This window comes from Echeneis naucrates, chromosome 2 (genome assembly GCF_900963305.1).
Source record: "Echeneis naucrates chromosome 2, fEcheNa1.1, whole genome shotgun sequence".
NCBI classification, from domain to species: domain Eukaryota; kingdom Metazoa; phylum Chordata; class Actinopteri; order Carangiformes; family Echeneidae; genus Echeneis; species Echeneis naucrates.
Window position 1 is genome coordinate 19,904,464 of NC_042512.1, and position 17,007 is coordinate 19,921,470.

General features: G+C 52.5%; 3 protein-coding genes across 5 annotated transcripts; 1 reads left to right on the top strand and 2 right to left on the bottom strand.

The window, feature by feature from the left end:
- The first annotated feature begins 547 nt into the window (after positions 1 to 547).
- On the top strand, positions 548 to 3,139 carry LOC115050848 (tubulin alpha chain-like). The gene is made up of 4 exons (XM_029513958.1): positions 548 to 634; positions 1,317 to 1,539; positions 1,781 to 1,929; positions 2,009 to 3,139. The coding sequence occupies exons 1-4, from the start codon at positions 632 to 634 to the stop codon at positions 2,981 to 2,983; spliced, it is 1,350 nt and encodes a 449-aa protein (XP_029369818.1). The 5' UTR covers positions 548 to 631; the 3' UTR covers positions 2,984 to 3,139.
- A 513-nt stretch (positions 3,140 to 3,652) lies between these two features.
- On the bottom strand, positions 3,653 to 11,891 carry LOC115050817 (receptor-type tyrosine-protein phosphatase-like N). Of its 2 annotated transcripts, none has more exons than XM_029513911.1 (23): positions 11,748 to 11,891; positions 9,196 to 9,246; positions 8,541 to 8,651; positions 8,385 to 8,469; positions 8,168 to 8,309; positions 7,664 to 8,087; positions 7,430 to 7,582; positions 7,318 to 7,352; positions 7,089 to 7,234; positions 6,800 to 6,886; positions 6,622 to 6,701; positions 6,469 to 6,533; positions 6,162 to 6,371; positions 5,793 to 6,068; positions 5,575 to 5,722; positions 5,430 to 5,503; positions 5,274 to 5,351; positions 5,075 to 5,194; positions 4,837 to 5,003; positions 4,166 to 4,219; positions 3,946 to 4,010; positions 3,799 to 3,872; positions 3,653 to 3,724 (listed from the first exon to the last, which is right to left on the bottom strand). In XM_029513911.1, the coding sequence occupies exons 1-23, from the start codon at positions 11,824 to 11,826 to the stop codon at positions 3,653 to 3,655; spliced, it is 2,796 nt and encodes a 931-aa protein (XP_029369771.1). In that variant the 5' UTR covers positions 11,827 to 11,891. The 2 variants fall into 2 exon arrangements, with proteins under 2 accessions (XP_029369771.1, XP_029369762.1); XM_029513902.1 differs by having other exon boundaries at positions 7,664 to 8,093.
- Positions 11,892 to 12,853: 962 nt separating this feature from the next.
- Positions 12,854 to 16,818, bottom strand: dnpep (aspartyl aminopeptidase). Of its 2 annotated transcripts, none has more exons than XM_029513922.1 (15): positions 16,740 to 16,818; positions 16,407 to 16,497; positions 15,912 to 16,000; positions 15,712 to 15,825; positions 15,328 to 15,453; positions 15,099 to 15,223; positions 14,936 to 15,020; positions 14,757 to 14,864; positions 14,510 to 14,587; positions 14,327 to 14,407; positions 14,083 to 14,243; positions 13,976 to 14,015; positions 13,794 to 13,895; positions 13,358 to 13,525; positions 12,854 to 13,191 (listed from the first exon to the last, which is right to left on the bottom strand). In XM_029513922.1, exons 1-15 carry the CDS (start codon positions 16,743 to 16,745, stop codon positions 13,141 to 13,143), a joined length of 1,425 nt encoding a protein of 474 aa, XP_029369782.1. In that variant the 5' UTR covers positions 16,746 to 16,818; the 3' UTR covers positions 12,854 to 13,140. The 2 variants fall into 2 exon arrangements, with proteins under 2 accessions (XP_029369782.1, XP_029369790.1); XM_029513930.1 differs by having other exon boundaries at positions 16,633 to 16,801.
- Between the last annotated feature and the right edge of the window lie 189 nt (positions 16,819 to 17,007).

The following is a 17,007-nucleotide window of genomic DNA, read 5'->3' on the forward strand; positions in this document are numbered from 1 at the left end:
TCTTGTCCTGTTTGAATGAAAAAAAAAAAAGTATATTCTCGTGTCCCGTCACTATATTCACTGTAAATGATACTCATACAGCAGACCTGCAGCAAATTGAAAATAAAGCTGACGTTCATTCTCTGAGGAACCATCCCGAGAGAAAGAATCAGTGTTTCCACCTTCAAGTGTTATGAACCAAAGCCTGAAGGGACCCAACACAACATGAGCAGACGACGGCCTTATTTCAGTCTGGGTCTGCAACTTAGCAGACATGTTTAAAATAGTTTCATACGGGAACACCATAAAACACACATCATTTAAGATAACAGGGTGTTTTAGTTAAAACGTACCCTTCGTGTTTTTACTTCGTCTTTTGTTAAATTGTAGATCAAATTTAACACACTTAACAAGGAGTTCAGTGAACGCCCCGCCGAGTGGAGCAGGCACACTGATAAGAACTCGAATTTTCCGATGAGCCTGAACGCAGCACCGGCTAACGTCCGTTCCCGCCGACAGGACATTCAAACGGCCATTTTGGCCCCGCCCCCGGTGGAGACTATAAATACCCCCGGCGCCTCTCCCGCCCCTCAGTCCTGCCTTCAGCACCCGATACTTCACGTCGGCGAGAAGGAGAAAAACAGTCAGAAAAATGGTGAGTGACGGCGATAAACTCTTCAAACAACTCCTCTCTTCATTTTTAGCCTGTCTAAGAGCCTGGCTGCGGTTCAAGTAGAAAAAAGGTGTTAAATGTTTTTTTTTTTTTATCTAAGTAGCCCCAGGTGGTTAAACCTCTCAGATACTACCTGTTAATACGTTTGATGGTTTAAAGGTGTTTTTATAGGTGCTCAATGATCCGTTAAATTTAAGTGATTCATGTATTTCTGAGTGACGTCAGGCCAGGCCAGACGACTGGCGCAGCTTCAAAAAGTCCAAGATGGCGGACAAAATGGCCGCCGGCTAGTAGGTCTGCTCAGTGAGTCGAATGTGAAAGGAGGGAAAAAGAATGGCGGGCCATGCGGCCGACTGTTCCGGAGTGAAACTCCGCAGCCGCAGGGCGCCAAGTCCGCGACAGGGAGGGGTGTCTCCTCCCTGCTGGTGCGGCTCCGGAGGGGCGGGGAGGGAGAGCAGCAGCAGCAGCCGCCTCCATGTGACTCCGGAAGCATGCTGCACCAGGTTCACCTGGAGCCTGCTCCGAGCCTTCATGTGAAATGAGCCAGAATGTTAATGCTTTCGACATCATGATGTCAAACTGATCTGTCAGCTCCAACATTAAAGAGCTGCTTCATGTGGTGGATGTTGATTTTAGCCGACAAATGTTTTTTCTTTTTCTGCAGCGTGAGTGTATTTCTATGCACGTCGGCCAGGCCGGCACCCAGATGGGCAATGCATGCTGGGAGCTGTACTGCTTGGAGCACGGCATCCAGCCGGACGGTCAGATGCCCAGCGACAAGACCATTGGAGGAGGGGACGACTCCTTCAACACCTTCTTCAGTGAGACCGGAGCTGGCAAACATGTTCCCAGAGCCGTGTTTGTGGACCTGGAGCCCACAGTCATCGGTAAACACTGAATTCACTGAACAAACGAGGGCCTGAAATTAGAACCAGGAAGTCATGTTGCTCAGACATGTTGAAATTCAAGACTAAGAGTACAACAGCTTAAACATCAGCAAATGTTTGTATTCTTTCCTCACCAGATGACTGATCACCTGGTGTTCAATTAACTTTAGTTTAAACATTTTAGCTGCACTTCATCAGGAGTTCATCTAATTTTCTTCACTGTTCTCATGTTGCTCCTCAGACGAAGTGCGAACTGGAACGTACCGCCAGCTCTTCCACCCTGAACAGCTGATCACTGGAAAGGAGGACGCTGCCAACAACTACGCTCGTGGTCACTACACAGTCGGCAAGGAGATCATAGACCTGGTTCTGGACAGGACCCGTAAACTGGTGAGCTCAGATTCTTAGGTCATGTTGGATGAGGGGTGCCCCCCCTTCATGTAATGTAACAATGACTGTCCTCCTGCAGGCCGACCAGTGCACAGGCCTCCAGGGTTTCCTCATCTTCCACTCCTTTGGAGGAGGAACCGGCTCCGGCTTCACCTCCCTGCTGATGGAGCGGCTCTCTGTGGACTACGGCAAAAAGTCCAAGTTGGAGTTTGCTGTGTACCCGGCCCCCCAGGTGTCCACCGCCGTGGTGGAGCCCTACAACTCCATCCTCACCACCCACACCACCCTGGAGCACTCCGACTGCGCCTTCATGGTGGACAACGAGGCCATCTACGACATCTGCCGCAGGAACCTGGACATCGAGCGTCCCACCTACACCAACCTCAACAGGCTGATCGGACAGATCGTGTCCTCCATCACCGCCTCCCTGCGCTTCGACGGAGCCCTCAACGTGGACCTGACGGAGTTCCAGACCAACCTGGTGCCCTACCCTCGCATCCACTTCCCCCTGGCCACCTACGCTCCGGTCATCTCAGCAGAGAAGGCCTATCACGAGCAGCTCTCTGTGGCCGACATCACCAACGCCTGCTTCGAGCCGGCCAATCAGATGGTCAAGTGCGACCCCCGTCACGGCAAGTACATGGCCTGCTGCCTGCTGTACCGCGGAGACGTGGTGCCCAAAGACGTCAACTCTGCCATCGCCACCATCAAGACCAAGCGCACCATCCAGTTTGTGGACTGGTGTCCCACCGGCTTCAAGGTGGGCATCAACTACCAGCCCCCCACCGTGGTTCCTGGGGGGGACCTGGCCAAGGTGCAGAGGGCCGTGTGCATGCTGAGCAACACCACCGCCATCGCCGAGGCCTGGGCTCGACTGGACCACAAGTTCGACCTGATGTACGCCAAGAGGGCCTTCGTGCACTGGTACGTCGGAGAGGGGATGGAGGAGGGAGAGTTCTCAGAGGCCAGAGAGGACATGGCCGCCCTGGAGAAGGATTACGAGGAGGTGGGAACCGACAGCATCGGCGAGGAGGACGAGGGGGAGGAGTACTAAGTCAACCTGACATGTCGTGGCTCCATTTTAGTCCCAGAAATACAATCTGAACATGAAGAGATGTTCTTCCTCCTGTTTGGACTCATTCCTTCAAATTCTGCACATTCCACATGAGTTTCTGCCGTTTCATCCAAAAAATAAAGAACATGAAGTCAATCTTTGTCTTGTGTTTACTTCAATGTGACATTTTTAGTGTCAAAGTCGACTATGTGGAGGTTTGTGTGGCTCTGACTCGGCTGAGTCATCAGGCTGACCCAGATTAAGCCTCCATTATGTTTAACTGCAGCAGGGTCGAGCCAAAACTGAAAACATGGCGACTGTTTGGGTCGGATCCAAACCCACAACTTCTGCCCCTCTGCTGCATCATTAGACTGACCTGTGTATGAAATCAATCTGTAAAAGTAAAGAGGTCCCACAGTGATTGCAGCACTTGAACACAAGCTTTATTTCAGGTCTCACATACAAAATTAATTTTATTTAATAGAATAGCTTTTTATTTTTTTTTTAGTTTTTTGGATTGCAAGAGGTAAACACTGAATGGCACAAAGGAGGGCGGGAAGCTGAGCAGGTCTTCCTTTGTGTCCCTGAACACACCACAGCGGCACCACGACAAACGCCTGTGACATCACAATCAAGCGCAGGAAGGGCTGAGGGGGGTGTGTTTCCGCTTCACTGCGGCAGAGCTTTCAGGATGGCGTTCACTTCCTCCGCCACGGCCGTCAGCGCAAACTCAAACTGGTCCTGAAGACACAAAAGGGCGGGGTCAGGTTCGGGTCTAAACAAAGACTGTTTCTGTGGGAGGGGCCTGAGCTCACCTTGGTGCGGACCATCCCGGGCCTCTGGTCTCGGACGTGTTCCAGGGTGGCTGCGATGTCGATCTCCTTCACACCTGCAGAAGAAGAAGCTGGTTCAGGACCAGACTGACAGAGGTCACAGGTCACAGGTCACAGGCTGGTGCTCACCTTTAGCCATCCGATTCAGGACCATGTCGATCAGGATGTAAGTCCCAGTACGGCCTGTGCCGTCGCTATGGAAACAGGGTGAAGGATGTTCAGCCTTTCACTGACAAAGCTTACTAAAACTTATTTTAATCACGTTGCACACAGCGGAGTCTGCCATCTGGTGGACAGAGGAGACAACAGCAAAAGTTTGTCTGATGTTTGTGTTGTGTTGCCAGGTTACCTGCAGTGGACGATGATTGGACAGGACCGTCCTCTGTAACACTTATTCACCTTCCTGAGGCAGAAACACGACAAACGACACGGTTACTTCAACACTGAGCTGGCAGGAGGTAAGACCATGAGCTTCAGAGGATGACCTGTCTGGGGGGGTCGGCGATGGACCTCCTGCTGCCGCCACATCAGTCCATGATCATTTTTGTGACTATGCAACTGGACCCAGACCACTAGCTGCAAACCACAAGAATGACACCGACAGATATGTTCAAATTAAACCAAGGCCCCACTGACCTCCATCACACGGGGGGGCGGGGGGAGACTGTTCCTGTTTTAGTCATGTGCAACTTAAAGCTGCAAAACAAGTTTATCACTGATGGAACTCAAATGTGCTTTTATTTACTGATTTTATCATCCCTCTTTAAATTCTCTTTCTTCTCTTCCATCCCGGTCAGTCCAGGAGGAGCAGACCGGGAAGGAGGCCAGTGGGACCAGTGAGCCTCAGAACCGATCACGACTGGATCGGTACAAGGAGGAAGATCTTGTGAGACTTCCAGATCCAGACGGACAAAGAACAGCAGAGGAAGAAGGAAAACATCTGGAGACACACTGAACCCTCGGACTCCCAGACAGCTGGTGCAGGACCAGAACTCAGTGGACTGTGTGTGCAGCTCGTACCTGCGGAAGTCCAGCAGGGGGCGTGTGGAGGGGGGGATGCCCTGAGCCGGCCAGCTCAGGAAGTGGAACTGAGTGAGCGTCCTGGTTTCCTGTGTCTGCACGTTCTTCAGGTAGAAGCTCCGCACCAGGAAGTCGTTACACCAGATGTGTTCGGACACCAAGTTGACCTGACACACACACACAAACGTTGTTTTTGTTGTCGTCATGACCACCGTTGTTACAGCTGGAGGGCTCTCACCTCATAGATGTGGTAAAGGGACGAGCCTTCGTCGGGCCAGTATCGGTCACACTGCTTCTCTCCGTCCTCCACCAGAGCCGTCATCATCACGATCACCGTACAGCCGTTCTCCCAGACCATCTACAACACACAGAAACGACATGACCACACGGACCAGAGCAGGGGATTATGGGTCGGAACGCGTCAACGTCCACCTCACCTGCCAGAAGTCAGAGATGGTGTGTGACAGAGGACCCTGGGTGGCGATGTAGGCGGGCATCCGGGGGTCATGTTCAATCTGAGGTGGGGGGTCACACAGAGGTCACCTCAAAGAATGCACAAAGGAAATGACATCAGGAAAGGGGCGGGGACTCACTATGGTGCTGGCGTTGATGTAGTCGGAGCGTGAAGGGTTGACGTCAGCCTTCAGCTTCACCCTGGAGTGGTCGTCTGCAGGACCAGAACAGGATGTGATCATGTGCCATCTGTAAACAGGTGAAAGAGAAGCGTGCGGGACTCACATGGCACAGAGTCGGGGCAGCGGTTCTTCTTGGTGTTGGCGTCGGTCTGGGCCACGGAGACGGCACTGGGCTCGGCCTGGTAGGAGCACAGCGCCTCCCACTCCTTCATCAGCCGGTCCTTGTTCCTCAGGTGGTCCTCCATGTAGGCCTGCACACAGAGAGGCTGAGTGACGATTGGTCCGTTCCTCCTGTCAAACTAAACCCTGTCAGGTACCGACCAGAATCATGTGACCGGTGGAGATGTCCATGTTGGCCTGCGCCGGCTCCTCGCACCACGATGGCGTGCTGCTGTGTGAGCTGGGACTGGGCTGGGCACCGTCGCTGAACTGGGACGACACGCTGCTCACCCTGGAGTCTGCGCCTCCTGCTGCTCCTGCAGAACCAACGCCTGCAGCTCCACTGCCACCTCCGGCCGCTCCTCCCACGGCGCCCAGGGCGGCGGCTTCCAGACGACCGAAGGCGCCTTTGGACGCCATGTGCTGGCGACACAGGTCCTGGTGAGCCAGTTATTGCATATGTGCTGTTTTTTCTGCACACTAGAATGACTCGTCCCTCGGTGGTCAGCGTGAGGTTCACCTGCCACTCACCTGGTACTCCTGGTGGCTGAAGGCCCCGCCCTCTGGTCCGAGGCCCAGCTTCTTCGCCGCCAGACGGTGAGCGTGGTGCCGTAGGCAGGTGATGGTCATGGCCGCCACCAGGATGCTGCCAATGCAGGCCATCGCCACCAGAGTGGCAAATAACCAGCGGGAGCCGGGCTGGACTCGGGTGGCCAGAGGCAAAACTTTCCCATCATTCCTCTGTGGCAGAGAGATGGGACAGACCACATGACCTGTCTGACTTACTTCCTGTTTGGATCATCAGGTGGAATCATGAACGTTATCAGGAAGTCCTCACCTCTCCGACGCCGCTCTTCTCCACCTTCAGACCCGTCTCTGATTCCAGGAAGTTTTTCTCTGCAACTGAGCCATTGAAACATAAAAAACCCTCAACCACTCATCACCATGGCAACGTCTATACGCAGAACTTTCAAAATAAAAGCTTTCCTACCCGCAGCCTGCGCCACATCTCCAGCTGTCAGGTTCTTGGAGTTGGGCCTGATCCTGAAGGTGATGACAGGTCCAACGACACTGTGGATACACAGAGCAGAGAGTCAGAGGTCAGAGGTCATCAGGAGGCCGGGGATTGGCTCAACAAGAAGAGAACCCAGCAGACCAGCAGAGGTTACCTGAGGTTGATGATGGAGCTGGTGGAGAGGCCGACCCTCTCTGACAGCAGCTCCAGCAGTCGCACCCCGTCGTTCAGACTGAGGGGGCTGCAGCGACAAAGCAGACACACACACGAACACATGAAGACACTCCGACGCTCTCAGAGAGGAGGCTGCTTTTGGTTTTTTCTCTGTCTCAATAATGTTTCATCCGACAGGCTCTGACGGTCGTTCACCTCCTCAACATTCACAACCTTCCACATCATGAAGACAACAGGAAGCTTCTTCTCAGACGGCGGCCTGACTCTACCTCTGGTTGGTGACGATGTATCCGTACCCCTCCGCCTCGGCTGCCGGATCATTCTGTCCCGCTCTGGCGGTGGGAGTGGCCTGTTTCGCAGTCGTCTCTGTTTCGGAGGACTTGAAGGTGGAGGGTGGAGCCTCCAGAGTGACCATCTGGGTTGGTGATAAATGGAAAGGAAAGTAAGTGAAGCTTCTTGCTCTTCGACAACAGCAGATAATCAAAAACATGTTCTCACCTTCTTTCCTGCTCCAGCTTTGTTTCCATATTTATCTGAAGAGCAAACACACAATCATCATTTTTGTGCTGGTGTGAATGAAGCAAACGGTGAGGCCTTCGAGGACACCGACCTTTAAGCTGCTTGTGGCTGTATGAGCTCTCCAGCTGCAGCTGCTTCAGAGCGGCCGGGACGTCGTCCTTCTGCTTGGGGGACACATTCTTTATGTCATCCATGTCCTGGCCGTAGTGGTCCAGCAGCACCGCCAGACGCTGCAGAGACGGCTCTGGGAAACAGAACGTCAGCTTCATTTGAGCATTTATTTGTTGATTCTAGTCTTTTTACTTTGATCCGTCTGCTCACTCACCGTCCAGCCCTGAAAGGCTGTTCATTTCCTTCTGTGTCTCCTTCTGTGTCTCCTTCTGTGCCTCCTTTTGAGCCTTCTTCTCCGCTTGCTCCAGCTGCTGCTGTTTCCTGAGCTGGGACATCTGGGAAACGTAGTCATCGCTGTAGTCTAGGGGGAAGTCCAGGTCCGGGAAGTAGGAGGAAGATGAGGAGGAGGAGGTGGAACCTGCAGCAGCTGCTGCAGCCAGCGCCCCCCTCTGACGGGAGAGGGGCTGCACAGGTGAGGAGGAGGAGGAGGGGGAGGTGAGGTACAAGGACACCAGGTCCTGGATCAGCTGACGGTGCTGGTCCAAAGGGTTTCCTCTGGACAAGGCGGCGTAGGGTGGGAAGGCTGGGTTGTTGTCCAGAGAGTTGAGGGAACGCTCCTCTTCGTTCTGGTAGCCAAACTGTTGCTACAACAACAAAAACTGTTTGGGGGGTGTGCTTTTATCTCTGTGTTTGGTCTCCACCATCTGGCCACACCTACCTGTCTGTAGGTGTACGGGTCCAACATGCTCGCCTGCATGTGCATGGAGGATCGGGACGGATCCAGGACCATGTAGTCCACATCAGTCCGATCCTCGGGCCCCCGGACCTTCCACTGACTGGGGCCCGGCAGTTTGGAGAGCCTGGGAAGACCAAAGAGACACCTCTTAAGGATTAGAACTGTCTGTCTCTGTGGGACGTCTCTTCACTGGACTTACTGTTTGGGCGTCTTCTCGACGGCGGGAACGTGACTCAGCTCTCGGCTGATGATGGCCTGCGTCACGTCATCCCTCCACGTCAGACCTGAGGACCACGGAGACGTCAGCCAATCAACCCTGGACCAATACGGTCCTGAGGACACGGCAGGGACTCACCTTGTGACATCAAGTCTTTGAGGACCTCCTGCAGTTTGTGCAGGACTGCGACAGACACCTGGTACTGGACCGGCTCCTGGTGCGGATCCACGCACTGTCCGAACAAACCGTCTAAGAGGAAGAGACAGAGATGGAAGTCCAGAGACTCTGACTGTTTGTTGTGTTTGACTGAAACACAAATGTTCAACACAACTTTGCCTGCAATCTCACACACAGATGGAGAGAGAGGAAAAAAAGGAAAAATCTGCCAATTCAACCCACAAACTAACACACAACCACTGAAGGAACAACACAAAAATATACACATGGATACATGAAGAGACAACGTGTGAAGAGAAACACACAAAAAGACCAACAACACTTAACTCCACACTGCAGCACACATAGTAAGGCACAGTGTGTGTGTGTGTGTGTGTGTGTGAGAGTCATCACCTCTGTCTCTTTCTCTCATCAAAGACACACACACACACACACAAGGGAGACACACAGTCGTCAGGCAAGTGATGTCACTGTTGTCATAGAGACGGCCAGCCTGAGCCCTGACTGGCTGAGAGCAGCTGACGGAGGGAGACCTTGTTTATGTTCCACCCTTCGCTCCGTCATGAACCTCTCAGGTGCGTGATCACAGACAGGAAGCAGTAAAGCAAACACTCACCATCTCTGCACAGCTGATCTCTGGAACAGAGCTTCTTCTCGAACAGACAACCTGCAGACACGGAGCCAAAATAATCAGGATGATCATGAAAACCAGCTGCAAACTTTTTCAAGTCAAATATTTCTCTATTTATTTTGAAATCAATCATCAAATCTGCAGCTGATGAATTGATTTTGGGTCTGTTTCATTGGGATACATGTCCAATCCCTTATTGTATATTGTGTCCATTGTGTGTTATATTGCGTGTCTGTAAATGTTACATTGAAAAACACATATTCAAAGAATGACAAGTTCAGGAAAGTTCAAGAGGAAGTACAGTACATAAAGTAAAAGACAGTGTGTGTGTGTGTTTCCTTTTCAAAGCTGTAAAACTCTTAAAAACCCAGAGAAATCATATTTATGCTACGGGGAGGCTGTGTGTGTGTGTTGACCTTTTCTCAGCCTCAATCTGTAGAGAGGCAGTAAACTCACTCTGTTCTGTTTGTTTACGACTGCTTTCATTAAAGTTTCATGTGAGCCGTGTCAGAGCTAGAAAAACACAGAGTCCTGCAGAGCAGCCAGCACAGACGCCCCCCACCCCCCCACTGCGATCCTGTACGGAGAGTGACATCACTATTAAAGCAGGAACCTGAGACGCAGCTAAAGAAAGAACAGACTCAGCGTCTGTCCGTCCGTCTCCTGCCTCCATCATCAGCCAGAGAAACCTGCACTCACTGAGCGCCCTGAATCTGATGTGAGCTCTCAGGAAAAACAGGACTCAGCTCCATTTTGTTTTCTGGCCTGTGGTTGTTGTTTATGTAAAAACATGAATGGAAATGATGATGACTGCTTTTCAAAAACAGAACATTCTTTTTTTCAGTGAAAAAAAAAAAAAATCCAGCTGACTAATGGTGAGCTGAACTCCAGCCGCCCTTCATCATCATCACCATCATCATCAGCGGCGGCAGCATCTCGGTGCTTTGCTTTTATCGTCCATTAACTCCAGACTGAATTCACTGTCGTTTCCATAATGGTGCCTCAGCTCCTCCAGTCTGTCAGCTGGAATGACTCAGCCTGCGTCCTGTTGTTGAGCGGCAGCAGAGCTGATGAGGTTATAACCTTTAAACTCTACACGTCACTCCGACTCAGGCCTCAGAGAGCTGCCTCACTACAACGATCAAGATAACTAAAGCGAACCACATCCTGAAGGTGCTGCTTCCTGCTTCTGACCTGTTCAGGCCTTTATTGTGACAGGAAGGTGGGGGGGCAGACTCCAGAAAACAAAATGGCCTGAAGTCACATGTCAGGACCAGCTAGGTGTCTGTTGTCTGTCATTTGGGTGTTAGCTTCCTGTTTTATTTTGAAATCCATGTCTTCCTGTCAAGCCTTCAATGCCCTGATGTGTTTCACCTGTGTCTCGTTACCCCCCCCCCCCCCCCCGGTGTATATAAGCTGCCTAGCCCTTCATGTCTGTTTCAGCCTGTCCTGTCGGCTCCTCTGAGGACTCTGAAGGACCCGGTTCTGTGCGGCGCCTCGTGTCCTGGTACAGACCGTCTCAGTATTCAAACTGTAGGCTGTAATTCAGATGTGACTGAGTCTTATTTTGTTGATTCTTCTCTTATTTTCAGATTAAAAGCTGCAGGTGGCCTGGTCGCTCTGTGGGAGTGTTCAAAGGAAACAGGAAACGGCCCAGATTACTGCGAGCAGACGGAGGTCAGAGGTCAGTGACGTGTAGTGACAGCCTGTAACGCGGCTCATGTTGTTTTAGGACTAGTTTTCCTCTTTGTGGAGTTTTTGTAATTAAACAAATGTGTACAAGGATAAAAACAGCAGCTTCCTCGTCTGTTTGGTGTGTGGGGCTCCAGAACGCTGCTGGAAAAGCTTCGTGTCCAGAGAGCAGCCTTCTCGGCTTCATAATGTTCTCCGACACCTCTGATCTGTCTTGTGGGGTTCTGGGGTCTGAGCAGATTACTGAACGGGCCCCTGAGCCTGAACACGTCCCGTCTGTGCTGCGTTTCACTGGTTACACTCGGCTCATGTAGCCTGGCCTTATGGACAGTAACTGTGGAGGCCAAAGTTTGCCGCTCAGAACCTGCAGAACACCACAGAAGAAGAGTTTGGCTCTGCAGGAGCAGGAAGTTTGGAGCTCATGGTTGACACTGAGCATTTGGTGATCATAAATCTGTGCACGCTCTGAGAATGACACGAAGAAATGATTCTGCATTTAATCCAGATGGATTATCACATCCTCAGAAAACATGAGGACTTTGTTCCTCCTGCTGCCCGGTTGTGTTGTTGTTGTGTTGTTGTTGTGTCTGAACGACACAATTATCGGTTCAAGCAGCCAAATCCGAATACACAATTTATCTCCCGTGTGACGAAATGAGGAAAAGCCTCCATCTGAGAAACTCACAGCAGAGACCAGGTCCTGGAAAAAACAGGATTAAAGCGCAACAGGGCGCTCCTGTCGGGGAAGTCGTGATGAACCGTCCGCCCCCCCCCGGAGGAACCGAGTCCGTCAAAACGGACCCGTCAGGCTCCAGCAGTCCTGGACCAGATCCGGCGACCCTTACCGTGTCGGGCGGCCGCACAGAGGCGGCAGGAGGCGGTGAGGAGGAGGCACAGAGCCGCCCAGAGCCGAGGAGACCTCATGGTACATCCAGCGGAGCCGCCGCTGCTGCTGCGCCCTCAGCAGCTCTCCATGTCCGGGGAGGGAGGAGGAGGCTGCACGGAGTGATGGAGGGAGGGAGGAGGGGGAGGCTGCACAGACTGAGGGAGGGGGGGAGGAGGAGGAGGCTGCACGGAGAGGGGGGGGAGGCTGCACGGAGGGATGGAGGGAGGAGGAGGCTGCACGGAGGGAGGGAGGGAGGGAGGAGGGGGAGGCTGCACAGACTGAGGGAGGGGGGGGAGGAGGAGGAGGCTGCACGGAGGGGGGGGGGCTGCACGGAGTGATGGAGGGAGGAGGAGGAGGAGGCTGCACGGAGAGGGGGGGAGGCTGCACAGACTGAGGGAGGGGGGGGGAGGAGGCTGCACAGACTGAGGGAGGAGGCTGCACGGAGTGAGGGAGGGAGGGAGGGAGGGAGGAGGAGGCTGCACGGAGTGAGGGAGGGAGGGAGGGAGGAGGAGGCTGCACAGAGGGATGGAGGGAGGGAGGGAGGGAGGAGGAGGCTGCACAGAGAGGGGGGGGAGGAGGAGGCTGCACGGAGGGATGGAGGGAGGGAGGGAGGGAGGAGGAGGCTGCACAGAGAGGGGGGGAGGGAGGAGGAGGCTGCACAGAGAGGGGGGGGAGGAGGAGGCTGCACAGAGAGGGGGGGGAGGAGGCTGCACAGATTGAGGGAGGGGGGGAGGAGGAGGCTGCACGGAGTGATGGAGGAGGAGGCTGCACAGACTGAGGGAGGGGGGGAGGAGGAGGCTGCAGGGAGTGATGGAGGGGGAGGCTGCACAGACTGAGGGAGGGGGGGAGGAGGGGGAAGCACACTGCAAGAAGTCTGAGGTATTAAACTGTTTATTCATCAATACAAGCAATTAAGGCCTACAATTCCCACAATGCTTCAGCTTCCCCCATAATAGTGTTTGTCTGAGGGGGCCTCGACCTCCTGAGGGCTCGCAGGCCGCTGCTTGATACCCACTGATCAGATGACTATGGATCACCCCCCACTGGACCTGGTTTTACTTGATGAAAAGGAGTGAGGTGTTTTTTTTTTTTTTTTTTTGTTTTTTTTTTGTGTGCAGTGGACAGTCTGAACATGGCGGTGTCACTTTTTGCAGTGTGGAGGTGTTTCCTCTGCATCATGACGTGGCTCAGCTCATTCTGCCAGAACGCTGCTCAGTCGGCCGCAGCTGCAGGAGAATCCTCCGATTCAAACAGACCACTCAGGAAGTTCACTTTGAGTATTTTAATGTTTTCTTAAACAATCTGAACCAGGAAGTGTTCCAGTGGATCTGAATGTGGATTAAAGGAACTCTCTAATCAACGACCAGCGAGCTCCTGACGGTGGGGAAGTGCTCGAAGAAACCCTGCAGGAGGAGGCAGACAGGAAGTGGGGTGATTTAAAACACAGAAGCACTTCTCTTCTGCACGTTATTGTTTCTAATCAGATTTAAACTGTTTGCTGTTGTTCTGAGTTTTGCACAATAAAAGACAATTTGACAAGTTTCCTGGACTTCGGTGTGTCTGTGTGACCTTGAACAGCGTGGTGCTCTGCAGAACGCTGGAGGTGCAGCACATCTCTCTGATGGAGTGCATGGAGAGCTGCGGTGCTCCGATGTCGACCACAGGGATGCCGAGGCGGGCGGCCAGAATGGGCCCGATGGTGGTGCCACAGGGACTGTCATTACGGACCATCACATCCTGTAGAGGATGGGGTCAAAGGTCAGTTTGCTGAACGATATCCTGTTCTGAGGGAATTTCCCTGAAGGACTTTTCTCACTGAGGTTTCTGACTCAAAGATTCAAATGAACGACTTCCAGCCCTGGACACGAAAACGGCATGTAATGATTTCACGATCTGACCCCTTCCTCTGCTCTCTCCTGGAGCTCGCCACCTTGCTAGACGAGCATTCACTGAGACTGAAGATACATGAAGGTGGAGCAGCCCCACCTGTCATCACACACTGTACCTGCAGGGGCACGCCAACCTGGCTGGCGACCTCTCTCAGCACGGAGGCGGTGACAGCGGTGGTGGCGTAGCGCTGGTTGCTGTTGAACTTGATCACTGGGCCCTGAGAGGAAAGGTGACGCGGTTAGAAGTCATGTGACCAGAAGTAAAAATCAAGATTTGGACACAGAAGAATCAGTTCACCTTGTGAAAAGCTGGTCGGTGGTTTTCTTCATGTTTCTCCCTGAAGACACAGAAATGATGAGACTGATGGACGGACGGTCACGTGACCGGACGCGGCTCATACTCACTGGTAGTTGGGGTGCACAGCGTGTGCCATGTCGGCGCTGATCATGAAGGAGCGTGGCGCCGCCTGCTGGAAGGCGGTGAGGTTGGAGGAGGAGGCAGAGAGGCGACTGAGGATGAGCTCCGTCAGGTTGGACTGCGCTCCCTGAGCGCTCTCTGACCCGACCTGCAGTAAACACACCGTCACCTGTCAGTGACGGCCACGAGGCGTTCAAGGTGTCTGTCTGCCTGTTTTGGAACAGCGCTCACCTCCTCGTTGTCGTAGAGAGTGATCATGCGGACGTTGGGATCCTGGGCCAGAGAGTCTCCAGAGCAGGACGCCATCAGCCCCTGAGAAACAAACAGTAAGTCTCTGCTGCTGAAGGTCATGGCTCATGAATGCAGTGAGCAGCTGTTAAATGAAGCATTTAAAGCGAAGCGGTGACGGCCGACCTGCAGGGCACAGTAGCAGCTGTGAAGGTTGTCCAGACGAGGAGAGTAGATGAACTCCTCATAAACGCCTCCTAAAGCCTAAACACAGGACAGATGCTGTGAATCACCACTGAACCAAATAAATATCTGATCAGGACTTCTGTTCATTATCTGAATGTCTGATTCTTCTTTTTGTCAACACAACAACCTTCTTGGCCAGATTTGAACATTTGTTTGGTCTGAACCCAGAACAGACAGGTGGACTCACCGCAGGCTGAGTGTCAGCCAGGCACAGCTCAAAGTCCAGCAGGTCCTCGGGCTTGACGCTCAGCTCTGAGCACAGCACCTTCACCAGCGCCGGGTGGTGTTTCTCTGCCTGAAGAGGGAAGTCGTCACTTCATGTCTTTAAACGTCACCTGTGTCTGTGTGAGAGCGTGATGGTGTTACCGTGCTGACTGCAGCAGCGGCGTCGCCACATGATGCAGAGCCGGTCTCCAGCTCCTCCTGGACAGCAGTGGCAATGATGGGGACGCTGCGGCAGACACACAAACACAGATTAACAGCAGACCAATTCAGTAAATCCCATGAGCCTCAGCACGTGCTCACTGACAGGTGGTTCTCCTTGTTGGGGCCGAAGGAGTCGTTGATGTCTCGCTGTAGGTGAATGGCCAGGTGAGGGATCCTGAGCAGAGGCCTGGAGACGTGAACCAGCCGCTGGAGCAGTTTGCCTTCAGTCTGCAGGAGGGAGAGGAGGGAAAGGAAACTGTAGCTGCTTTGGACAGTCAAATCTTTAAAAGAATAATTGGAACCGTGACTGAAGCTCTTAATAATCCCGGTACCTTGACCATGACACGGCCGGCGATGGTGAGGTCACGGTCGAACCAGGTGTTCCAGATGCCGCCGCCGTAGCACTCCACGCCGACCTGCAGACAGCCCTGCTTCATCCTCTTGGACCTCGGCTTCACCTGGAGCAGAAAAGTCACAATCAGAGCTGATTGACTGAAAGCAGGACTGGCAGCTGACTCGAATATCACACCTCTAACTTGACTTCTCATCGTTACATGCTTGTAATTTTCAGCTGCTGGTCAGCTCAGCTTCCTGCTACAGTTTGGCTTCTCAACGCTTCCGGAAGAGAAACCTGTATGTGCTTTATTCTGTGTCCTCACATTTCAGCTCAGGGAGGAAAACAACACCAGAAGCAGACTGACTGTGCGGCCTCTCACCCTGAGACAGGGGCTGTCTGTGTGGGCGCCGATCATGGAGAAGCCATTTCCTGGGAGGTACTGTCCGCCCACAGCGAAGGCGATGAGGCTGGAGAAGTTCCTGGTCACAAAGTACTGCAGAGAAGAAAACTTACTTTCTCACAGGCCATTCATGTTCTCTCCCCATGAACTCCTGCTGAGCAGCAGTGACACCAACTCACCCTGCTGGCCGGCTTGATGTCCCACTGCTCAGTCTCCTTCAGCTCGATGAATCCAGCCTCCAGGAGACGCCGCTTGCATTCATCAACCACTGCAGGGAGGGAGAGAAAGCGGCGACACTGAGCCTCACGGTGCAGTTTGTTTTTCACTGAGGCATTCAGGCTCACACTGGCATATTGTGAATATCAATAAACACCTGAGCAGAGCTGTTATTCTCCACTTGATTTATTTCACGACAGAACATCTTCCAAACTTAACTGGATTGTAATTTATACAACACAATATGCTCGCAGTGCATATTTAAGGTCTTTATCTATTTGAAGCACATCTTGTGATAGCAGCGACCAAAGGTGACAAGCATTAAGAAATATCTGCTTCATCTTATCTCAGGTGTAACTGCTGACACGTGTGATCATCTCTGAAAACCTCCTGTGAGTAAAGGATGCTTTCAGGTTCCTAAAGGTTCCTAAATGTTGGCCTAACTGCTCAAACTGTACCGTGATATGGAGACACCCCCGTGTTGACAAACTGCAGGAACTCTCTGGCGGCGGACTGAACGGCCTCTTTGGAGCTCTTCATCATCAGAGTCTGACAGAAAACAGCAGAAAATAACCAGTTCCATCATCGGACACTGACTCAATACAAAGAAGCTTCCGATGACTAGAAGCTGTTATTGTAAAATGACCCGAACTCCACCAGTTCGTTTATTTTAGAGCAGCTAACCTGGCGCCTCGTCTTCTTCGCTGCTGCTCCGGCTGTGGTGGATCTCAGTGAAGCAGCAGCTGGTCGACAATCTCTTTTAATGATTTATCTGATTGTATTGTTCTCACCTTCATTCAGCGGACTTTGACAGCCAACTCCGCCGCAGATCAACCGGAAACTGCGGGTCAGCTGGCGTCAGGCGGGGAGCACAGCGACACCCGGCGGCCGGGAGGAGAATTACAAGTGATTCATATTTAATCTGTGATTTATATTTAACTATTTCATCTGTTATTTCTCTATTTTAGCCTCATTTAACTTCCCTTCAGTGAAAATAGGGGTGGAAATGTACATAGAGCATTCAAACAGTAGCCTGCTAATAAATGTCAGCAGGAATCT